At 37.7% G+C, this 25,987-nt stretch overlaps 1 protein-coding gene across 3 annotated transcripts in view; it reads right to left on the bottom strand.

Annotated features, from left to right (window-relative positions):
• Window positions 1-25,987, bottom strand: part of COL25A1 (collagen type XXV alpha 1 chain) — a 467,999-nt gene that overhangs the window by 62,984 nt on the left and 379,028 nt on the right. For all 3 annotated transcript variants that reach the window (XM_045995538.1, XM_045995543.1, XM_045995552.1), the window contains exons 13-17: window positions 19,641-19,694; window positions 17,509-17,535; window positions 14,647-14,691; window positions 5,103-5,135; window positions 4,633-4,668 (exon numbers count right to left, since the gene is read on the bottom strand). In XM_045995538.1, the coding sequence (XP_045851494.1) occupies window positions 4,633-4,668; window positions 5,103-5,135; window positions 14,647-14,691; window positions 17,509-17,535; window positions 19,641-19,694 (195 nt within the window). The remainder of the gene's footprint in view (window positions 1-4,632; window positions 4,669-5,102; window positions 5,136-14,646; window positions 14,692-17,508; window positions 17,536-19,640; window positions 19,695-25,987) is intronic.

The raw sequence follows: 25,987 nt of genomic DNA, 5'->3' as shown, positions 1-25,987 counted from the left end.
CACTCAGTCACAGTGTTTGGAGAAAAACATGGCAAGTGTTCCTAACTGAATACTTGCTGCATATATATATATATATATATATATATATATATATATATACACACACACACATATATAAATATTGTCTAGTTCTAAGAACTTTGGTGAGATTTTACAGTTCAGTCAACTCTTGATTCAGGGATGGGTTGACCATTTGCAGATTTTTCAGGATTTTCTCTCTTCCTACCATCTCACTGCTCGTTGGCATCTCAACCAGAAGGCAAGCGAGAGAAGTAAAAGGAACAGAAACTCTTGTGTTTTATTATTCCCTGGTAAATGATTTCTTGTGGAAGCTGAAGCTCTTTGCTGAAATGAGGATTATGTATGCATTTGAATAATGCATCCTGTTCCAGGGCTCTCTTACCTCCGATAATCAAGAGTTGGCTGTGTGAACAGATGGTCACATCAAAACAATATACATTAAAAGTCTTGCTCACTTAAAAGTATAGTAAGATTTCTTTTCCATTCCTGAATGATGAGAAGATAAATGCCTGGTCAAGATCATACTTAACTTCAGCCTGTATTTCTGACAATTGTTGAGTCTGGGTAACCCTGCTTAGCGATTTAGGGCTAATGGTACCATGCGTGCAGCTGTTCCTGAATACAGGTTTGAGATTAAGTGGTACATTTTGCGTGAGCACACTGGAGTCAAGCTAAATCTCATTTTCACAGAATTGTCTACATTATTTTAAGTACAAAGTATAGTGACAAGAGGTTACATTGCTTAGAAAATCCCCTGAATTCCACTAAAGAAACATAAAGGAATCGCCAGGGAAAAATGAAAGTCTGTCCTATATTGACTATTATTTGTGGAAACAACATTTGAGGGTCAAAGGCATACATTGCTTCAGAATGGTCAGTCAGTGGGACAGACAACTATACTAAAAAAGACTAGGGCATTAAACTAAGTAAAAGTGGTAAAGGAAGACACTTCTTTTCATCTAAATGTTTCAACAATCCTCATTCCAAAGAAAACCTAGGAACAAGCAGATATTTTGTCTTTAATAGTATTACTCTCATATCATGAAGAGCCATAATTTGATCTGATATTATCAAAAAATGACTCCAGATACTGTTAACCAAGCTGTATGGCTAGACGTAGAAGGGACGATGACTTTCCTGATGGTTTAGGTCACAGGTACTTCAGGAATGCAAAAGAAAAGCTACACTGTTTGAAACTATATAACTCAAATTTTGTACTGTGAACAGTAAGACTAAGATGAGGTTACGCCAGAGAAGAAAGAATGGTCATTAAGAATTTAAGATTGCCTTCAAAGAATACTTGTCCAAGTGGATTACACTTCCCAAAGAAACAGTATGCATTGGATTTTCTTTTTTCTTTACCCTTTGCCCTTCATTTGATAAATTTAAGAAGATCCAGTAAATAAGGCTGCATCTATATTTAACTAAAGATTCTCTTTTACTTAGAAAAAAAAAGTACAAGGCGTTCGAATATACAGTGAACTGCAGGAGAATATACAACCAATAAAAGCAAACCTATTAGTGAAAAACCTATAATTTTGTATTGTTTGCAGAAAGGCCCCTGAAACTCAAGGCATCTTATTTGAAACAGGTGAAAATACAGTGGTTATAACACTGTTTGCCTGCAGGAGTTCTCACCATACACTTCCCTCCCACCATATTAAAAGGATTGTACAACTACTTTAAAAAAGGTACATATATACACATGTGTACACAGACACATGCCCATGTTTTCCAACAATAGAAATATGAGAAATATGTATGAGACATTACAGATATTTTACAATGTAGATTGAATACTTAGAGAGACTTCAACATTTAGCTGTTCCCTATATTACATGTGTATGTATGTAGGTACATATACATGTTACATTATTAAATGGACTTCTTAAAGGAAAAATATTTCAGAAAGGAATTTGACCTTTCCAAATCTATGTTTATTTAAAGCAGTAGTCAACACAATGAAAGATTATAAAATATTTCATGCTACTCTTTGTGGAACATCTCAACATTATTAGGAAGAATTTTCTTCCTATATTTATACCATGAAGGCTTGTCTTCCAGTAAGACTCAGTTTTTGCTGACCTTTCCATTTTTGCCCATTTCTTGGCCCAGGAGCTTCTCTGGGTTGAATTCTTGGGCATGCATGGCCCAAAGTCAGATCTGGGTCATAATTGAGAATTGGTTTGTTCTTCTGTTCAAAGAATACTTGTCCAAGTAGATTAAACTTTACACATTATACTTTGAGTTCCTTTTTTCTTTCCCTTTGACTCTTTACCCTCCATTAAAGGAGACCCTTGTCCACTATCAAATTTGTGACTCTGCTTTTGCTCCCAGTGCCCTGTACTTTTATATATACTTCAACTGCGAAGGTCCCTTCTAATGGGGGATCAAGTATTTTCATCCCTTGAAAATTAAAAAATGTATTTTAAGAAGACACAAAGAAGTTAGAAAGAAAAAGCTATGTGATGAAACACAATACCTATTTGTATAAATCTACACATTCAGTTTACAAACAGAAATACGCATACTAACTCATGTATCAATCACACACTTTCCTGTTGAATCTATCAAAGGAAAAAGAACTATGATGAAGTCATTCTACATTATGAATGTTGCTCTTGGACAACACCAGACAGTGGAAAGCTTATTAATGGGCTTTCGTTCTGTCACATCACTCTACATTTCTGAAATGTCGCTCACGCAGGAGCTTATATATAGAATGCACAACACAGTTCTTCAATGATGAGGAAAATGCCATGGAAGAGCTCTTGGATTGGTTCTGTATTCAGTTCTGCTTGTCATTTTCTAACTTGAGTAAGCAGCAAGCATGGGAATACTCTACTTCTAAAGCGATGTTGGGGTAAGTATTGCCAAATCCTGATACTAGACAAAGGAAGTTGTAAATACTGTAGGCAAGTGAGATTGAGTCAAAGGATAGAATCAGGCCTAAATATTGATGTAAAAGATGCTATTCATTTCAGGGCATGTTGTGAGCTTTTAATGAATCCACCCCTTCTCCTGATATAATTTAAAGCAGATTTTTAATGAAATACAAAGGAAATCCAATGTTTCCATATGTAAACCTAAGAACTTCTAGGAATGAATCTAAACTGTATTTCTAAATAATCATAATAAGGCAATATTTTATTAAGCAATTGAAAATCATTTTGGATCTTCCACTCTGAAAACAGTGGAACCTATATAAAATTATAGCAGATTTGTTTTGTTTTGTTAAAAAAAGCATAATAGTCCTGCAGACATTTTTTTAGTATATCACATATTTGGAGAGCACTTTAAATTTAGCCTTCAACTTTTAAAGATGAAGGAACCTAAAATTAGATCATCTGAGAAGATTATTTGCTTTTTCAAACCAAAGCAGACCATGGATCGCTGATGATACCACTAATTTCAAATTCCTTACATAAAGAATCAGTAGGAAATTCTTACATAAAGAATTCGCAGAATTCTGCTAGGCTCTTTGGAAAAGTCTGAAATTTACCCAAAACTGGGCCTGATGAATCATTATTCTTATAGTCTGAGTTTCAAGAGAAACTGAGTTTCCAAAGAAAACTCTATTTTTAAATTAGAGGAATTTTAAAAGAACATGATAGGCCTTCTCAAAAATTACTTTAATCCTAAGTGTTAAAACAAAACAATCATCCTCTCAATGGCTTCAAGAGTGTGGGAACATTATTTTACCATGTCTTAGGATTCCAAACTCCTATAATGAGATTTATTCTTTCTTTTCCTTTACACTAATGGGGTAAATTCTGTATCTCTAATTATATTTTTTTCTACAACATCAGCTATTGCTAGATAAAGGTAGAGTCACGATCTTAAGAGATTTAGCCTAATGTGGAATTCACATTTACGTGTTAGCTCTAACACATCTGTTACCTAAAGTCTGACAGCACTGGGCACTGATATCCAGATGCTCAGACAATAAACTGCTAACAGTTGTTTCCTGCCTCAGACTCAAATGAGAATATGAATCTAAACATAATCACTGCATATCCTCTAATTTATCACTTAAGTGAAGCACAAATGATTCAAAAAAATTCATGTATGCATTCACAGATCGGTTAAAGTGCTTGACTGGTGTCTCCAATTAAAACTTCATTTATTAACAAATCTGGTTTGTATAACATAACACCCACTGCATAGGGAGACATAATTCACATAAGAAATATCAGGAGGGAAGTATTTGAAATAAAGGAAAAGGAATATAAGAAGCTCTCATTCCCAATTGAAAGAGTTTAGTAAATATTCATTTCTTCTCATGAATGACAGAAACATGCGGAGCGACTTTAAACATGCAAGATAAGTTGTTGGCATTCCAACCCGACTCATCTTTGTTAGCCTCAGACAGCTGAGTATATGCAGACCTTAGCTGATAAAACATCTTTTTACACATACAGAGTGTTTCATATTTTGCCATGGTCCGCATCAACCCTTTTACAATGCAAAACAGTCAGCAGCACTCTGCATGCAAAGCTTGAAGATTACATCGTTTTTCAATAATTGTTTTCATATCACACAGTGAATAGTAGGTATAAAAAATGGCAAAGATGAGGCAGTAGAAAGAACACACCAGAATAGAGGTATTACCTTTTGTCCTGGGCGACCAGATTCTCCAGGTTCTCCCTGCCCGAAAGAAAACCAAAGATGTTAAAAACAATCTTATAAGAATTTTCCAAGACCTTTAGGCCTCTGGACAAGTTCACAGAGATGGCCTAGCCTTCTTAATCACATGCATTTCATTCACTTTATTCTATTACTCTATGTCTCACCAGAGACAGGAATTTTTTTTTTTTTTGCTGCGAACATACCTAAAGCTCACATATAAATCCACATTTCCGTAAAAACCAACTGCAAAGAGAAGTGAAGGCAAGACCTCTTATTTAAGCCTTTATCAGATTTCCACCAGATATGCCCTGTTGTGTTTGGAAGCAGATCATTACAGAAGAATAGAAAACATTTATAACCACCAAAACTGGTAGGAAAGAAGAGAAAGCAGAGGCTTATAAAATTCAGAACTGTAACTCCTGGGGTACAAACACTTGCAAAGTTATAGTTACCTTAATTCCTGCAGCTGATGACCCAGGGTCACCCTAAAACAAGACCCATGAGAAATTATTCCACAAGTTATGAGAATAGGAAACATACAAACACACAGAGAGCCATTATCAACATGGCATTCAAAGGTGCCCCATGACTAACAGGACCTAACTATGCTCCATAAGACCACACCAACATGTCAGCTGTTAAGATGTCCACAATTTCCAAGGTAAACAATGCAATTTCTAAAAACATGGGTTTATTGGTTTATTTTGAATGCAAAATACTTAAGAACTATATTCCTTGAAGTCAACAGAAATATATAAATATATCTCTCTTCCCTTGATACAGTGCTGAAAGGGTATTCTAAAGTAATAAATTATAATTTGGAGATCTGGAATTTTGGTTTTCTCTATTTCTGGAATTTATTAATGTCACGGGCTCTCAGTTACTGGGAGTTTCTTGACCCTCTTGGTCTTCAGAAAGTCAGGGTTCAACAGATGAAGTCAAAGGGTTAATGATGTCGAGCTGGAAAAAGCCACGTAGCAGGTCGGTTTTTTTTCCTCATGAAGTACTGTCACAGTTACGACCGGCACATTTTCTCTAGCTTTACACTTACTTCTTTGTGACACAGTCACCGGAAAATTACAGGATGATGGATGACTCTCGGGTGGCAGGGACATATGTAAGACCTGAGAGAAAATCTTGAGGTAGAATCTGCTTTCTTTTTCCTTAATTTTTTACCGTTTCTTTTCTACCAAACATTTATTTATTTAGGTATTTTAATTTAAATTAAATTCATTAACATGTACTACTAGTTTCAGAGGTAGACTTCAGTGATTCATCAATCTTATTTATATAATACCCAGTGCTCATTACATCACGTACCCTCCTTAATGTCCATTACCCAGTTACCCCATCTCCCACCCCCGCCCCTCCAGCAACCTTCAGTTTGCTTTTCTATGATTAAGAGTCTCTTAATCGATTCCATTTACTATAGCACCAAGAACCATAAGATACCTGGGAATAAACCTAACCAAAGAGGTAAAGGACCTGTACTCGAGGAACTACAGAACACTCATGAAAGAAACTGAAGAAGACACAAAAAGATGGAAGACTGTTCCATGCTCTTGGATTGGAAGAATAAACATTGTTAAAATGTCTATACTGCCTAGAGCAATCTATACTTTTAATGCCATTCCGATCAAAATTCCACCGATATTTTTCAAAGAGCTGGAGCAAATAATCCTAAAATTTGTATGGAATCAGAAGAGACCCCTAATTGCTAAGGAAATGTTGAAAAACAAAAACAAAACTGGCGGCATCACGTTACCCGATTTCAAGCTTTACTACAAAGCTGTGATCACCAAGACAGCGTGGTACTGGCATAAAAACAGACACATAGACCAGTGGAACAGAGTGGAGAGCCCAGATATGGACCCTCAACTCTATGGTCAAATAATCTTCGACAAAACAGGAAAAAATATACAGTGGAAAAAAGACAGTCTCTTCAACAAATGGTGCTGGGAAAACTGGACAGCTATATGTAGAAGAATGAAACTCGACCATTCTCTTACACTGTACACAAAGATAAACTCGAAATGGATAAAAGACCTCAACGTGAGACAGGAATCTATCAGAATCCTAGAGGAGAACATAGGCAGTAACCTCTTCGATATCAGCCACAGCAACTTCTTTCAAGATGTTGTCTCCAAAGGCCAAGGAAACAAAAGCAAAAATGAACTTTTGGGACTTCATCAAGATCAAAAGCTTCTGCACAGCAAAGGAAACAGTCAACAAAACAAAAAGGCAATCCACGGAATGGGAGAAGATATTTGCAAATGACAGTACAGACAAAAGATTGATATCCAGGATCTATAAAGAACTTCTCAAACTCAACACACCCAAAACAGATAATCATATCAAAAAATGGGCAGACAAACCATAAATGACTCTTAATCTCACAAAACGAACTGGGCGTTGCTGGGGGGAGGTGGGATTGGGAGAGGGGGAGGGGGCTATGGACATTGGGGAGGGGAGGTGAACCATAAGAGACTATGGACTCTGAAAAACAACCTGAGGGTTTTGAAGGGTCAGGGGTGGGAGGTTGGGGGAACAGGTGGTGGGTAATAGGGAGGGCACGTTTTGCATGGAGCACTGGGTGTTGTGCAAAAACAATGAATACTGTTATGCTGAAAAAAATAAATAAAATGGGAAAAAAAATGGGCAGAAGATATGAGCAGACACTTCTCCAATGAAGACATACAAATGGCTATCAGACACATGAAAAAATGTTCATCATCACTAGCCATCAGGGAGATTCGAATTAAAACCACATTGAGATACCACCGGACACCAGTTAGAATGGCCAAAATTAGCAAGACAGGAAACAACGTGTGTTGGAGAGGATGTGGAGAAAGGGGAACCCTCTTACACTGTTGGTGGGAATGCAAGTTAGTGCAGCCACTTTGGAGAACAGTGTGGAGATTCCTGAAGAAATTAAGAATAGAGCTTCCCTATGACCCTGCAATTGCACTGCTGGGTATTTACCCCAAAGATACAGATGTAGTGAAAAGAAGGGCCATCTGTACCCCAATGTTTATTGCAGCAATGTCTACGGTCGCCAAACTGTGGAAAGAACCAAGATGCCCTTCAACGGATGAATGGATAAGGAAGATGTGGTCCATATACACAATGGAGTATTATTCCTCCATCAGAAAGGATGAATACCCAACTTTTGTAGCAACATGGACGGGACTGGAAGAGATTATGCTGAGCGAAATAAGTCAAGCAGAGAGAGTCAAGTATCATATGGTCTCACTTATTTGTGGAGCATAACAAAGAACATGGAGGACATGGGGAGATGGAGAGGAGAGGGAGTTGAGGGAAACTGGAAGGGGAGATGAACCATGAGAGACTATGGACTCCGAAAAACAACCAGAGGGTTTTGAAGGGGCGGGGGGTAGGAGGTTGAGGAACCAGGTGGTGGGTAATAGGGAGGGCACGTACTGCACTGTGTGGAGCACTGGGTGTGATGCCAAAACAATGAACACTGTTATGCTGTAAATAAACAAATAAACAACAACAACAACAACAACAACAACAAAAGAGAATCTCTTTGGTGGGGGGGCGCTCTTGAGTGTCTCAGTCAGTTAAACCTCTACAGGTCCTGGGATCCAGTTAAACCTCCCAGGGTCCTGGGATCAAACCCCACATAGGGCTGCCAGTGGGAACCCTGCTTCTCCGTCTGTGTGCTCTCTCATCTCTCTTTCTCACTCTCTCTCTAAAATAAATAAATAAAATCTTTTAAAAAAGAAAAGTCTCTTATGGTTTGTCTCCCTCTCTGATTTCATCTTATTTTATTTTTCCCTCCTTTTCTGTATGGTCCTCTGTTTTGTTTCTTAAATTCCACATATCAGTGAGATCATATGATAATTATCTTTCTCTGACTGACTTTCTAAAAGGCACTGTTCTCCATTGGGATACCACAAGAGGGTGACTACATTCCCAAAGTAAATATGCTATAAAATCTGCAGAGAGGGATTGGTGGAAAAGAATATGGAGGTTAGTTAAGAAAAGAATATGGAGGTTAATTGAATTTAAATTCAATTAGCCAACATATAGTACATCATTAATTTCCGATGTAGTGTTCAGTGATTCATGAGTTGCGTATAACACCCAGTGCTCATCACCTCACGTGCCATCCTTAGTGCCCATCTATCTCTAAAATGGGGCAGCGAAAGAGCCTTGATTTTCAAGCTCCTTCTAACCCCCATCCCATAAACATGCTACAAGGCAAAAAAAAAAAAAAAAAAAAAAAAGAGAGAGAGAGAGAGAAAAGAAAAGGAGGGAGAAAACTTAACTACTTGAGACTGTTGAGAAAATAGGAACTGCCATAGAAGGAAGGTACATACTAGAATTTCTTCAGTTGTCATATGCATTCAAGTGCTCAAGGAACTCCAGGGCCCTGGTTCCTTGTTCTGGATTGAGGAAGCTGCGCATCACCCTCTTTTAGAGACAGAGATGAAGCCTCGGGCCTCCGTCCATGGAGCACTGGTCCCCTTCACCCAATTCTTCCCACCTCTTCCCCAGGTTGGCACCTTCTCTTTTTTGAGGTCTCAGCTTATATGGCTTTGCCTCAAAGAACCCGTCAACAACCAACTTCAGACACACGCCCCCACATACAACTTCCTCCCATCCAGCATTGAGCTCTGTTCATGTCCTGCAAAGCTCACTTCAGAATTACATATTTATGTTTTCTGCTTATTCATTGTCTGTTCCTTCATCAAACAATCAGCCACATGGGGAGAGATTCAGTGCCTGTTTTTATTCCGTGCCTAGCTCATAGGAGATATTCAACACCTCTATGGCAAAAGAATGAGCAAATCTCAAAAAGAATGTTTTAAACAAGTCAGCAGTCAAGGATCAAAATGAGAAAAAAATTTAGGAGGGGGGAAGAAAACTTGGGAAGGAGAAGGAAATCATGAATTAGTTTACTGAAGAAACTGATACATATGTGAGCTTCTTTGATGTCTGTAATTGTTATTACCAAAGGAAAAATTAAAACATGATAAAACATAAGGGCCCTAAATACTTTATACTGACCTCTGTTTCTGATCACTAACATTCAGCTGAGTTCCAAATGGGGAGTGAAATAAATGTGGCTAATAAAATAATACTTATTTCTACTAAATCAAATCTGAAAGCCATCAACACCAATGAATCTGGTTTGTAATATTTTGCACAAGGAGACCTTTGTATTCCTAAAAGCAATTTTGACTTGCTAAGTCCCTTCTCTCCTCTCATTTAGACCCCATAAAATTCTGATGAGATAGGGCATATATGACTATTTTTACTTAATAGATAAGGAAATTGAAGCAACGAGAGGATAAGGGAAATTTGGACTTCCTAAATTCCATTGTCATGTTCTTTTTATTAGAATAAGAATTATTGGTTTATTTCATTTTGACAAAAGGGCATAAACGTTGCAGTAAACTTAAAAATAAAAGGAAGTTGCTAGTATTAACCACAGTTTAAAACCTTTTTATTTTAATGTCCTAATGGAAAGTGGCTGGATAATCTACCGATGAGACTAAGGACTAGATTTAGTTCTCATAGGAAGTGGATGAAGAGAAAGACAGTTTCCTGAAAGGCTGATTTACTTGTGGAAACTGGAGCAGTTTCATTTGAGGCGACTATGAATGATATTTTAATTCTCTTTTTAAAAACTTAGACTGTGAAAACTTGAGGAATTTTTATAACTTTTAAGTGGCAAGACAACTGCTGAAAGACAGTCATAAGTTAAACATTTTAAAGGCTAGTCCTGCAAGTCGTGGAAATAAGACCGTCAGTGCTTATAATCCTCATTCCTCCAAAAATGAAAATGAATACAGGATTAAAGGCAGAAAAATCCAACTATGTCTCAAGTATACTCTTCGTTTTATAAGTCGGCTGGTCTAGAAACACATTTCCACAGGGCAAGTCCCAAATGGGAAAATCCTTTGAGAAGACACTTGAGGGAAATGAATTTGACTTGTGATCATTCAAAACAGAGAGTTTCTGTTTTGGGTGTGATTATTTTCAAACACAATAGTTAGTATATCATGTTGTGTGTGTGTTAGTAAAATCTAAGTGGATAAATCAAGTGAATGTGGTGACATTTCTATCATTTACTAATTCATTCAATAAGTGTTTGTTGAGCACGGAGTAAGTGCCAGCCATGATCTGTTTGCAGGGATGGGATGGGGGGAGGTGGGTGAAATCGGGGGGCAATGCAGTTACAATCCCTGCCCTTGGCCTATGCTCATGACAGCCACGTACTAATATATATACAAAAAAATATTACTGATTAAAAGCATAAAAAATACTATCGTTTTCTTCCCTTCTTTCCATTTTTTTAAAGAAACATCTGGAATAGGAAGAGATTCTCATGCTTGGGAAATCCTGTGTCTCTGTATATAGCAGAAGACATGATAAACAAATGCACGTCACAGGAAAAAGTTCTACCATTCCATGAAAATAAAAAACAGTTGAAAGGAAAACAAAATTTCTTAAAACAGGTTGTTTAATCAATAAATATTTATTATCTTACAAGTATGTGCCAGGAACTTAGACTGGTGCTGGGAATAGTCTGACATCATATAGTTTCTGTTTACTTGTGTGTTTTTTCTTTCCCAATGAGCTGGATGTCCAACTAAACAAGGAATTACAATAAACCATGATAACAGTTATGAAAGGGATTTAAAAGAGTGTTGTGGGAGACTAGAGTAGGTAACCTAACCAATCTGGAGAAGACTGAAATGACTGCCAGAGGGAAATGACTTATAAACAAAGGTTGTCTCAGGGGACTAAAGAAAAGAAAGCGGAGGAAGGAGTGGACAGGCAGGAAGAGTGTTCTAAGCTGAGGCAACCACATGTGCTGAGTTAGAGAGGCCCGCACTGACCGGGGGTGCAGAGGCCCACTGAGATAGATCTTCACGCATGATTTTAAGAAGAGACAATTTGGTGGTAGCTCCAAATACGGTGCGACTTCTGATATGCAAACAATGAATCATGGAACCCTACATCAAAAACTAATGAAGCACTATATGGTAACTAACATAACATAATAAGAAAGAAAAGAAAAGGCTCAGAGGATGCAAATCAATGATGCTATATAGGCATAAGCCAAGAAGGCAGTGTTTCTGAGAATGGATACAGAGGGACCAGAGAAAGTGAAGGCACCTGTCAGGCCCAGCAGACTGAATTATGAATGATAGAGTGGGGTGACCAAACCATTCAGCTTGCTGCACCAACGCCTACTTTCAAGTTGCTCGGAAGAGATAACAAATCCATGTCTACGTTTGTCGGTGGGATTAACGCTCCAAAGAGCAGAACATAACCTTTGCGTAGTAACTCCACACATGACTGAAATCATTCTTTGGCGTGTTACTCACAAGACTAGAGTATAGCACAGTTGCTCACCGTGGACAAAACCCAGCCTAGTAGTTTTTACAGTTCCACAGCATTTCCAGATGACCGGTCTGGAAAGGTTTCGATTACTTTACCATCCAAAGGCACAGAGTTGGATCAAAAGGAAAAAAAATCCTATCACAGTGAATCAGTCAATGACGTAATTTACTACATCAATGGCAGGGGGGAAAAAAAGCATTTTTTATTTTACATCTCAAACTTGGTAAATGATGAATGAGTTTCACATACTGAACCCAAAGGCCGTGAGAAGAGTGTTTCCAACATACTGGAAACAAATTATATGACAGAAGCAGGAAATGTTTTAAAAAACACATCAAAAATTATATTCCAATTACAGCATTCTCGGGATGAATGCTATAGGTCAGATTACATATTATATGTTACAGATTCCTATTTACAATCCCCGGTTTAGGCCCACTGAAAGTTTATAAAAATGATTTCCGTTTTAACTGCAGCATTTCTGGTACTTAATTTCAGTTGACTAATAAAACTTTTTGATAAAAAAGAAAACAACCTATCCAGTTGATTTCAATTTCCATGTGGTAAGAAAGCTAACATTTATTGAGAGTTACTCTGTGTGAATTGTTATTGTAAATGATTTGCATTAAAATAAAAAATAAGAACAATATTCCCTTGAGATAGACTTGGTCTTTTCAAAGAAAAAAGTTGCTTTGAATCTGGAAAATTGAAATTAAAAAATGTGTGATTAAAGAAACTATTATTGGCCTACATTCCAAAAATGAAGCTTTAAAAATGCATCTTGTAAAGCATAAAATTTTCTACAGAAATCCACATAGGTGTAGTTGAGATTCGGCATAAACTTTTCTCAGTTGAAAAAACTGCTCTCCTTTCTTTAAACAGGGACTGGCACCTGAGACCTGTGGGCCAACTCCAGCTAGCACCAGCATATGTGTGACCCACGTGCTAAGAATGGTTTTTGCATTTTAACATGGCTCAAAAAAAAAAAAAAAAAACAATAATACTTCATGACACATGAAAATTCCATGAAATTAACATTTCAGTGCCCAGAAATAAAGTTTTATTGGAACACAGCCATACTCATTTGTTCACATATTGTTAATGGTTGCTGTCACACTGTAACAACAGCGTTGAGTAGTTGTGACAAAGACTACAAGGCCCAGAAACCTCAGATATTTATTTTCTGGCCCTTTATTGGAAGTTTGCTGACCTCTGGTTTTAAGTATAAACAGGAAAGTTAAATATAACATCCAGATTTATATATCTGGTGTTTGAAATTCTGACTCTGAGAGTGATCGAAGTATATCATTAGTCTTATTAAGTATTAATCTCATGCATGCCATATTTGATTGGAGCATGATAATTAGATTGACAGATACAGAGAATGAGTCTACAGCAATGGTTCTCAACTAGAAGTGATGTGGTCCCCCAGGGGCCATTTGGCAATGTCTAGAGATAGGTTTGGTTGTCATAGTCAATGGGATCCAGCAGCAGCAGGCCAAGAATGATGTTAAACATTCAACAGCCCCCATAACAAAGAATTATCTGGCCCAATATGTCAATAATGCTGAGGGTGGGAAACCCTGGTCTACCAGAGACTGAGGGTCCACTCTAATTTCTGGACAGCTCCTCGAATGCAAACATAACTACAACTTGGTGACATTAATTCATTCCTATTATCCATGCCATATTTATATTAATATTTATAAGAATGAGAAAGATAAATTTCTCTTTTATGGGGATGCTTTTACAACTAACCCATTACCCATCTGTACTGTAATAATTTTCAAAGCAAAATATTTTTATCCTCAACTCTAAGCTTAAATGAATAAATCTTTTTTTATCACTCAATTACTTAGCTTGATTTTCATGAAAATCTGACTATTCTAATTTCAGTTGATTAAAAGATCTTTTTCTTAATTCTTTACAGCACAAGTGCAATAAAATACCCTTCTTATGCCAGAGATATCTGTGATGCATGAAGCCAAGCAGAAGCTAGAATGATAGATGGGGAGAGGGGGATGAGAAGAGGTAGGAAGATGAGTCACAAGACCACTGTGATATAAATGCTAATAACGATTTAAAGGATTAAAAAAAAGCAATGCAAAGGCTGACAAAATATCTGCATTTAGTAGATTTCAAGTTAAGGTAAATTTTTAAGATTGCACTAGAGGCTCTAATCAAATGACATTTACTTTCAAACTTGTATATCTCATCCCAGTCCTGTGACTTGTTCTCTCCCTAAATTGGAACAAATGGAATCACTCTAGAAATTTTATTTTACATCTTTGAGTGGAGAGTGCCCCACTTACACATGAATAAATTGTTTTCTTTTTGAAGACCACATTACTGTAAACGGGGCTACACATTTTCTAGAATTTGTGACATACCTTGTATTTTTAAAATATTTAAATTTGTAGCTAGGAGTTTGTGGAACAATCCCCTTTACAAGCTAGATATTCAAATATTCTCTAAACTGGTAGGATTATTTCCCATCTTATCTTATTAAGGTACTACCACTTACTTACTTTTCTCAAAATCTCCCGCTTTCGCATACATGGAATAATATTTCTTGTTCATACACATACTCTTTCATATTTCACAACACTGTACCTTTTCGCCTGTGTCACCTTTGGGGCCATGCTCTCCAGCTTCTCCCTAAGCGGGGGAAAGTGATATGGTGAAATATATCGGTGACATTACACAAAGTAGCTTTCATTACTTTGAATTTGCTTTCATGTGCACTATATACCAAAATCTGTTGCAAATGTTCTACAGAGCTAACGTATTTTTACTTGAGCAGCTGCCTGATATCAAGTGGTCCAAATAAAATTTATTACAATGAACATAGCTGAGCAGTTTTAAACTATTCTATGGTATCAACAGAAAGCAGTACTTTCGCTGATTCAAATAGCTCATTCTGGCACCGGAAGCCTCCTCAACATTATTTCTTTTCTCCTCAAGAAAGCCTTTTCCTGCCCATTCCCTCAATATGCCACATGCTCAGCACCTCCCTGTCCTCCTTCCCGCCATTCCTTTCCCCCTGAGCTCCTGCCCTCCTTTTTCCCTCCTCTCTGTGTAAATCCTACTGTGTCTTCAAGTTCAGCTCAAATCAAATCTCCAGGGCTTAGAAGTGCATACCACAGCCCTCAAAACTGCGGGCAGAAGACTAATTTGTCTGCACCTATGTGTTTTGCATCTGTGCATTGAACACCCTGTATTTTATTTGAATGCTCTCTCTTTTTTAATTATGGTAAAAGAAATTGGAGGGTTTATGCTTTCTGGGTTATTTTTGAGATTTCCGGTGCTTAGTCCCTCCTTGACATCTCCTTTCTACCACAAAGCAAAGCGTTAGAAAAAAAAATGTCATTCGCTCATTATCCATGCTTTGATTCCTTCAATGCTGAATTGTTTCATTTAAGTCTTGCAGCATGTTATAGTGGAAACATCATGGACCTTGGCGCCGGAGAGACTGAGCCCAGCTCCAGCACCTACTGGGCAAATGAAATCCTCCCTACGTCATGTTTCGCATGTGTAACAGAAGGGCAAGAATGCTTTATGGGGTTATAAGAAATAAACACTATGCTTGTGCAAAACAACTAGGCCAGTTTCTGATGCAGCATAAACTGTTTATGATAGCCGTTAGCGGTAACAATGCATTATTGTTCCTAGATTCCCTATGCTGGAAGGCCCTTCTTCTGTTTAGCTTCCCAAGAGGTCGATTCAGCAGCATTTTAAAAATTTCCTTTACATAAGACATCAAGTACTGATGATGGTTTCCATGGAAGAAGGCAGAGATGTAGGGGAGAGAGACTTCTACTTTTTTTTTTTCTGTTTCCTTTTCTTGTTTCAGATAAAGAAGCAGCTAACCTGCTCAGGCGTTTGTCTGTGGCGGGGGACACACCACAGCAGCCCGGCAGCCTGAGTTGCTCTCTCCGATGAATCTCTGGGATGGTGCTAGCCCTGCTCCTTTCCCCTCCTTAATTTCTACACAAAAGAGTGACCTGATGACTAATTAATTTCAAGTTAATTACAAAGAACTGGTTGGAAGCCAAATAAATGTACGGATAATCTCTTAAGAGGAAACTTTCACAGGCAGCCTATTAGCATACTTCAAAGATTGCTTGGAAATCCCTTTATTAAAAAACAAAATAGGGGCGCCTGGGTGGCTCAGTGGATTAAGCCACTGCCTTCGGCTCAGGTCATGATCTCAGGGTCTTGGGATCGAGCCCCGCATCGGGTTCTCTGCTCCGCGGCGAGCCTGCTTCCTCCTCTCTCTCTGTCTGCCTCTCTGCCTACTTGTGATCTCTCTCTCTGTCAAATAAATAAATAAAATCTTAAAAAACAAACAAACAAACAAAAAAAAAAAAAACAAAAAAAACCAAAATAGACACAACAGACTTTCTTATGAGGAGGACTGACTCAGAGTGGTCACGAAGTGAAGGGTTGGACTAGCCTTTCCCTCTGCTTTGCTCTCCCTCCATTTAAATAAGTGTCTTTTTAATTTTTTGCTTCACGGTGCTGAAAAATACAGTTACATTCAAGAAGTGTGCTGGATCTTTAGGGCTATTTCTTTTAGGATTAGAAGTGATGATATTACTTTATCAGAATGTTCAGATCACTTCTGAAGAGCATGATGTAATGTTTTGGTAGCTTCCTACATAGGAGGCACATTTCTCAAGCATTATCAAAGTAAATAGCATGAGAACCAGGAAAATTAGCACCACAATATGTAATGAGAGTCTAAAAATAATCAGGATGCCCCAAAAGTAGTCAGGAAGGACGTCTGTGAGAAATTTAACATATGGCACTCTCCGCCTCCTTTTGGGTTTCTTTTTGCTTTTTTATAAGAATTCTTTGTGGAGCAATTTCCAGTGTCTTTGTTACAGGTAAACATCTGTATTTCTTTAACTTCGTGACGTAGGAAGCAGTAAGGAGAGATACAGATGCTTAGAAAAGCACTGGAGTGGCATTAGCAAGTAGGCAAAAACGAGTTTTTAAGGCCTAGGGATTTCTGAATACTATTTAGAAGTTTGTCCTAGAATGTTCAAATTTGTTCCCTTTCCCTCCATTTCTTTAAACCTTTTTTTTTAATATTTTATTTATTTGACAGAGAGAAATCACAACTAGGCAGAGAGGCAGGCAGAGAGAGAGGAGGAAGCAGGCTCCCCGCGGAGCAGAGATCCCAACACGGGGCTCGATCCCAGGACCCTGGGATCATGACCTGAGCCGAAGGCAGAGGCTTTAACCCATTGAGCCACCCAGGTGCCCCATTAAACCTTTTTATCAAAACCTCTGTCCATACATAAGAATTACACTATTTTCTCCTACTAATTAACAGTTTGACAAGCACAGTGGTTGTTATATCTCTCTGTATCTATGGACCTGTACCTATGGCTAGCTAGACATCCATACTTTTATACAGTTAGGTTTGATATCTCTTGGTGGGGGCATTACAGGCAGAATCATTCTTACCTTTTCACCTTGATCTCCAGGTTCTCCCTGAGCAAAAGAACAAAGATTGAGAGACACATTAAATTATAAAACACCCAATTAAACACCACCTAACAAAATCAGATACTGACCATAATAAGTCAATTATATGCGACACTTTCTATTTTGCCAACATAGAATTGCTATATTGAAAACAAATTGCAAGATGAGTTTCCTGAAGAATTGGGCATGGATATTAATATCAAATGTAATCTTAATTCTTTGATTTTAAAAGATGAAAGAAAGGCATTTATCATCCAGAAACCATTTTGGGGGTATTAAGAACAATGTGGTACCAATTCAATGTCTTGAGCAGCTTCTTAGTTTTCAAGTTTTTATTCCTCCCAAACTCAGAATCAGTAAGGTGGACTAGCACATTCTTTCATGGTCTTTTATTCAAAGCAGCCCCAAGCATAGGGATTATTTTAGGGGCCTAGAGTCTGTGTAGTTCCCCCATCTGTCTTCTTCAAACATGATTGTGAACACAGGCCTGACTTTGGATCCCTTCAGAGTGTCATGAACTCTCTTTAACCTGCTGATAACCTGCATGTTCCAAATCAGGTATATTTTGGGCAACACTGGTACCTTCAGGAAAGAGATTAGAATGGGGCAGAGTCAACGTGGGTTTAGGAGAATGTCTTTATTCAAAATGATGACTGGGACAGTATGAGGACTAAAATGCAAAACTGTGCTTTGAAGAGAATCCTTATTTTCACTTTTCCCAGGAAGGCACAGGCAACGGAGTGGGAGAACTCTAAAGAAAATCATGCACATCGTAACAATATTCCTCTTATGAAAGCATCAATAAGTGTTGCCATGAGATCAGGCTGCTTAACAAAATTGGCTCAAGATGATTATTGTGTTTTTTAAAATTAAAAACCCCTCAAAATCAGTTTGGAGGCAAGACTCTTTTCAATTGCTGGGACTCAGTCTGACCCTTTGACTTTCTGAATTTCAAGCCACCTTTCAGTGCTGAACATCCATCCTGATGGTTGCTAGGCAACAGAAGACTAGCACTGAGAACATGCATTAAGCATTAACTCTTATCATTTGGCTTTTTAGCATGGAGCAAGGGAGGGGGAAAAGACAGGAGAATGGCCTTAGTCCCAGAAGGAATATTTTCTTTCCTCTCCTGCAGGACAAAGGACAGGTCTATAAATTTTAGGTCTGTCCTAGGCGCCTGTCAATAGCAATGTGATCTGTAAAATCAGCTGACAGGCATCTGTGGGGACAGACACACATCCGCACAGCTGACGGGATTAGACATTAGTTATGTACTTCAAGGGATATTCACTCATCAAAGGACTTGGGATTTGTCTGCCTGTTTGGTTTAAACTGTTCCCAACCTTTTTATATTTAACAGATTCATTTGTTCTTCAAAAAAAAAAAAAAGAAAGAAAGAAAGAAAGAAAAAAAGAAAATCTGTGACCTCCCCCAAACCCTCATTGCAAGTTTTCCCTATTTAGTAATTCAGACCATATCCGTTTTCAAATTTTAAACATGCCGCATCTCGGGCCACCTGGCTGGCTCGGCCGGTAGAGCGTACCACTCTCCATCTAGGGATTGTGAGTTTGAGCCCCGTATTGGGTGCAGACATTACTTTAAGAAAGTAAACATCTTAAAAAAACAACAAAACATGTCACATTCTTTATTCTGCTCTTCGTCTTATTGACTGGTTATATTCTGTATGTGCTGGAGGTGACCAAATACTGCAGAAAGACCACAGTAGTACCGTGAAAGTCATCTTTAGTAAATCTTGTGAATATTATGCACATTTCAGGCAGTATTAACATGGCCTACGATTTAATATGCTTATTAAGTGGCAAAATGACAAGAGTCATATTTGAAATATGGGCTTTTTTTCCTGTTATTGAAATATCCCAGAATAGAGATTTTGACAATTGAATCTTATTTGCTTTTTTGCATTTGTAATGCTAATGAGACTCATACACATAATTTAGTCATTAGTCACAAACTTCTATCCAGCAGCATGTTATACTATTAACAAATATTCCATCCAAGTAACACCAGTGGGATATAAAAAACTGTTATAGCTTACAATTTCATGAAAACTCATATCTCAAATGATTCTGCTTGGTTTCACTTGTACTAACCTTTGGCCCTGGTATTCCGTTTTGTCCTACTGCTCCAGGCAACCCGGGTTCACCCTCATGAAAAAAATAGACACTATTAAATAAAATACATAAAATCCATACATTATAAAGATCATTAGAGGATATAGCTGTCCAATAATGATCTGGAAGTAGAAAAGTAAGTGTCTACTAGTGTAAATACAAATTAGCTTATTTGGTCCAAAATTCTATGTGCTAGGGCCCAAGGATAAACAGGGTTAATTTCCTTTGTTCAGTCTTTTCTCCATTAAGAAAGCTGAAGCAACTTACCGACAGAAATGAATATCTAGCATGGTGCTGGGTACCTTGTAGGCAATAAATAAATATCTGTGGAATGAGTTAAAGACATCTGAAAACACAAGCTCTCTCGATGGAGAACTTGCAAGTGGTTCATCAGCTCAGGAAAATAAAGACCAAATCATTATATTTATGGGACTTAATCCAATGAGCATATCCAAATCTATAGCTTAAAGAACACACACATCTTTGAACACCAACAAAATTAGACACATTTGACACAAAAGTCAAAAGTCAAAATGGCTTTGGTTTCTCTTCTCAATTTCACTGCAAAAATAATTAGAGTAAGACATTCAGAGCTGTGGCTCTCATTGTCCTATTGAGTGATAGGCATTTGGGAGAAAGATGATGGTTACTAGGTCAGAAAAATTTCCCATCTCAGAAAGAAGAGACTAGGCTCTGAACCAGCAGTTGTTTTCCAAAAATGAGAAGTCATGAAGTGCCCAGCAGCAAGGATAAGACACTCTGACTCTCGATTCTTCCATGTGGCTCAAAGTCATATCAAATAGAATTCCATTTTATTTAAGAACATTCCCAAAGCTCTTTACAGTGTGCCCCAATGAGGGGACAGCTTTCTTCTTTCCAGTGAGGGTAGTAAAGTTATTAGTTGATTTAAAAAAAAAACAAAAACCTAAACTTTATTTTTAGAGCAGTTTTAGGTTCGCAGCAAACTTAGTTGATTTTTTTTTTAAGATTTTATTTATTTATTTGACAGAGAGAGACAGAACACAAGCAGGGGGAGGGGCAGAGGAAGAAGCAGGTTTCCCGCTGAGCAGGGAGCCCAATGCAGGGCTCCACTGCAAGGCCTTGGGATGATGACCTGAGCCAAAGGCACACACTTAACGACTGAGCCACCCAGGCACGAAACTTAGTTGATTTTTAAGCATGTTTCCTAAGTCCCCTACAGGGCAGAGATTGCACTTCAATATTTGTAATCTCAGCTTAAAAAGAAATACACACTAATAATGATACTACCATTTTTAAGTGCCAGGAACTTTAAATCCATCAATTCATTTAATTCCCACCAATTTCTATGAGGTAAGTACTACCTTTATCTCTATTTAACAGATGAAGAAATTAAGGCACAGAGGGCTTCAGCAAGTTTTCTAGACTTACACAACTCTAGCCAAGATTTGAACTCGCATGATCTAACTTACGAGGTTGTGCTCTTAACAACACGATGCATTCCAGAATGAATGAAAGCATCTAAATATTGGGAGAGAATACATGGGAGTATTTCCATCCTTATTATCCTTTGGTTTATACTCCTCACTTATAAATGACCTTTCAGGGGCACCGGGGTGGCTCAGTGCGTTAAGGCCTCTGCCTTCGGCTTGGGTCATGATCCCAGGGTTCTGGGATGGAGCCCCACATCGGGCTCTCTGCTCACCGGGAAGCCTGCTTCCCTTCCTCTCTCTCTGCCTGCCTCTCTGCCTACTTGTGATCTCTGTCTGTCAAGTGAATAAATAAAATCTTTAAAAGAAAAAAAAATGACCTTTCAGAATGTGTAGAAACCTGAATTAATTATAGCTTATATAAAGATGATTTAGATCTTTATATAAATCCAGATAAACTAAGAATATGAAGCTTATGTTATCCTTCTAGAATAGCAAAAAATACTTTACTGCTATACTGGATTATATTAATTTCCTGGAAGAAATTCTGCTTTGTATATAAAGTTACACTATAATTGTAACTCTTGCACTTTCTGTGGGTAAATGGCAAAAATGCTGACAGAAGAACAACAGCCATTATAGGAAATTTTTGACTGGCCATTTGCACATCACAAAGAGTAAGAACTCAGAAATAGGATATGTCCAGAAAAAGGACTGTCATTTACTCAGCAACAGAAGAAGAGCTATCACGTCTGCTTTCTTCAAAGAATCCACAACAGGATGCACTAATAAACTCATGGTTTAATGCAAACAAGAGATGCTGCCAGGAAACAATATGAACTTTGTTTAGACTTTCAAAGAATAACCATGGTAGCCAGAATAATAATAAAAAAATGGTTAAGCCCCTGGAACTGAACAAAGTACATGCTGAGATTTTGAAGCAAGGAAGAGAGACGTTGCTTAGGTATCTGGTTAACATCCTCCTGAATATATGAACACCGAGGGACTAAAACTTGATCCCGTTTTAAAATTTTTATATACTGTTACAATAATCTTTTAACATAATACAAAACAAAAAATGCACCTAGGATTCTATCACCCTATAATAATTGTTTTCATTTTGTCCTATTTCCTTCTAGTCTTTTTTATTTATACTTACATGTTTTCAAGCAATTGCAAGCTTATTACACAGTTTGACATTCTGATTTTTTATTATTTGGTACTATTGATATTTGATACTAATATTTGGTATTTGTTTTCACATGGTATTCATGATTTTCTTGTGAATAGTTTGATTATCACCTATCAAAGTCCGGTATGATCATATGTTTAGTCTGTCCCAAACACTTGAATACTTGGTTGTTGCCAGTCTCTGCTATTAAAGACAAACTAAAACACCCACCTCTGTAAATATTTCTAAATTGTCTTACAAAGGATTCAAGTTTTATCTGCTTCAATAGGTCCCCACTCTGTGTTACTTTTTCACAACTTCATCGGCACTGGATATCACAATTTTAATTATTTGGGGGCAATATTAATAAGCACAAATGAGAGTTTACTGCTGCCCAATTTTACATTTATCACTTGTAAGTTTAAATTTTTGTATGTGTGTTTATCATTTCAATAGGTATCTCACAAAATTTTAAAGCTAAAAGTGAATAAAGCTATTTCTTGAATGAACCAAAGGAAGATAAAAAGAAAGGTGAGAAAGTGACTCACAGCATTTTACCTTTCTAATAAGTTTTATCAAGAAAAATATACTCAGGGGCACCTGGGTGGCTCAGTGGGTTAAAGCCTCTGCCTTCAGCTCAGGTCATGATCTCAGGGTCTTGGGATTGAGCCCCGCATTGGGCTCTCTGCTCAGCAGGAGCCTGCTTCCCCCTCTCTCTCTGCCTGCCTCTCTGCCTACTTGTGATCTCTGTCAAATAAATAAATAAAATCTTAAAAAAGAAGAAGAAGAATATATTCACCTTAGATTAGGAGACTATGGAGCATTCTGCTACTATCCAACCTTAGTTGTGGGAAGGAATTGGGAAAGGTTGTGGGAAAGGAATGTTAAGGATGAAATGCTGTGTAACTCTGAGCTCCAAGTCCAAGATGTGGGATTCTGGAAGGCATCAATTCATTCAACTAACATTTAGTGAGAATTTTCTACCTGTTCTACTCTAGACTGCATGTTTCATGGGATATAAAGATGAAATATGTATGACAGGCACCTGTGACCAAAGAGCTGACTTTTGAGCCAGAAAAAAACAATACATACAAAATTAACTTAAGAGGACATCTAATTACGGTAATAGAATTTTTTGCTTTGAATGAAGTTTTCTTGCATTTCATGGAATAAAGAGACACAAATCAAAAGGAATGAATGAACCATATGTCATGTAGTGTATTAATATTTCCTGGTGTATGAGCATAAAATACTACGAGTCCCCTTCAAATAAAGTTACAATATTACATTACTATGTAAAGTTTTAAAAATATACATATGGAAAAAATCAGAAAAGTATAGGCAAAAAAATGACAGTTAGGTTTCAAATGTGTAGAGAGTTAGTTTCCTATTTGCTATAGAATCTGTCCATCAATTTCTGATTGCATTTAACAAGTACTGAAGGATATTCCAAAGACAGTAATAATGAAAAACAACAGCTAACTTAAGATGTAGATTGATAAGGTTTTCTCTCCAATAGTTTAAATTCTAAAGCAATCCCTGTGTATTACTCACAAATGATGATGTGCATATTTAAGTTAAAAATAAGTTGGACTGGCTTTTAGGAAACCGTCTTGCTATTTTCTTTTCTTTCTTCCTTCCTTCCCTTCTCTCTCCCTCAAATCAAACACTCTTTAGCTCTTTCGAACTCTAACATAAGACATCACTCAAGATTTTTACAATTGTTTCAGGTACTGCTAATCGGGGGCAACCTGAAAGAATGCTGAAAAGAGGAAGGAGTGTGGTAGTCTTACGAAATTGAGTGCCGAAGGGAAATAGGTCATTGAGAGGTAATATCACTCGCCTGAAGGCAACTGTTTTCTATTCTGGCAATGCGAATTTATAATAAGTTAGAGCTTAAAATTGTTAGCATCATATAATTTTACATTCACTTGTCAAAACCGATTTTGTTTAAGTGCTGCATTTTCAAAAAGAAGTCATCCAAACAGAAGAGGGAAATAACTACAAGGAAGATGAACCATCAGTGGATGGAAAGAGTGATACTGAGCAGAATATGGCGTTGGTCTCCCCCCCACCCACCCCCTCGGGCTTTTCAACTCTTCCTTAGGTTTATGTATTTTTATTTATTTTTCAATTTTTTTACTTGAGTATAATTGACACCCAATGTCACATTAGTTTCAGATGGACAGCATAGTGATTCCACTTCTCTATACATTACGCTATGGTCAGCACGAGCGTAGCTACCACCTGTCACTATACGTCGTTTTAACATCACTGACTAGATTCTCTATGCTGTCAACTTGGTATCAGTCTTAAGGTTGCTCTCCTGCCTCTGGAGTTGGGGGCGTCGGTATGCTTACGCAGTAAAATAAAGACTAACGGTCACTGACACCTAAATGAAACACTGAGTGTGCTTTTTCTCCTGCCAGTGACAGTGCACAGAGTGATCTCAGTGGCTTGCAGGGTGAGCAGGACTGGCTTTTAGATGCCTTCTGCAGGCAGCCATAGTGGGGAGTGTGTGTCCTTTCATGAGACTTGGGAGCCTCAGTGGCTTTGAAGCAGTTGGGAACTGCTTAGAAGTAAGTAACACCTGGTAGAGGAAGATTCATTGGAAGCACTGAGCGAGGCACCCAACAGGGACTTCTGGGTACAACTGTTTGGGAAAAAGTCCAGAAAATGGGGTTTCTGCTTTCCATTCCTATTTATTCTTTCTAGTTTACTTTAGTTTAGTTTTCTACTCTGGTTTCCCAATGGCAAATGAATATGAACACAAAATGTACAAAAAGACCTACGTATTTGAAGTTTATAGGAATGTAGCATTGTACAACACAATAAAACAAAATAAAATCCTAGCCCCACCCTATAAGTGCTATTAATGTTTGGAAAAGTCATTTGTCTTTTTGCACACCTCTCAGCCTTGGCTCAAAGGTCCCCTTACTACAGGGGCTGACTGGATACCCCACCACCACCTCCTTTGCCCACTATCTTAATTTTCTCTATTGCACTAATTGCCATATACCATATACTTTTTTTTGGTTTCAAATCTGTCTCTCCTACTAAGAATGCCAGATTTGAGAAATCAAGATACAGAACACCTACTTAAATTTTAATTTTAAAATTAAATTTAAATTTTAAAATTTAATTTCTTAAAATTTAATTTCAAATAAACAACACTGTTTTTAAGTTACATATATCTTAAATATTGAATGGGACATATTCATAAACAACCCAAGTTATGGGTTGTTTATCTAAAATTCAAGTTTAATTTGGCATCCTGTATATTATCTGGTGACCCTATTTCCCACCTCCACCTCTCACCACACTAGAATACGAACTCTATTTTGATCCCTCCTCATTCCACATTGCCTAGAAACTATATCTCACACATAATAATTGTTCAGTTTCATATATGATGGAGAAATGAATGAATACAGGAGAAGCATATACATTAAGGTCACATGAAGATATAAATCTCTTATAGGCCTGTCTGCACAAGGCACAAGACAGCACAAGACTTCTCCTCTGGGAAACTGAAAAACCTCTAAGGGTATTGGTAAGAGATGATTCATGTCAGCTACAGCACGCCAGCCCTTCGTGGGAAAAGAGAAGGGGACCCAGGAAAAAGATGGGAGAGATGTTAAGCCAGCAGTGATACCTACAAGTCACATAGGTCAGTGTGGAACATTGGAGCTGAAGAACAGAGGAAAAGCTCAGGGTAAGTGAAGGGCAGAGTACGATGGGCGCAG

Source organism: Meles meles, chromosome 2, assembly GCF_922984935.1.
Source record: "Meles meles chromosome 2, mMelMel3.1 paternal haplotype, whole genome shotgun sequence".
NCBI classification, from domain to species: domain Eukaryota; kingdom Metazoa; phylum Chordata; class Mammalia; order Carnivora; family Mustelidae; genus Meles; species Meles meles.
Note: the sequence above shows the minus strand (reverse complement) of the source record. Positions and strands in the feature narration are given on the sequence as shown.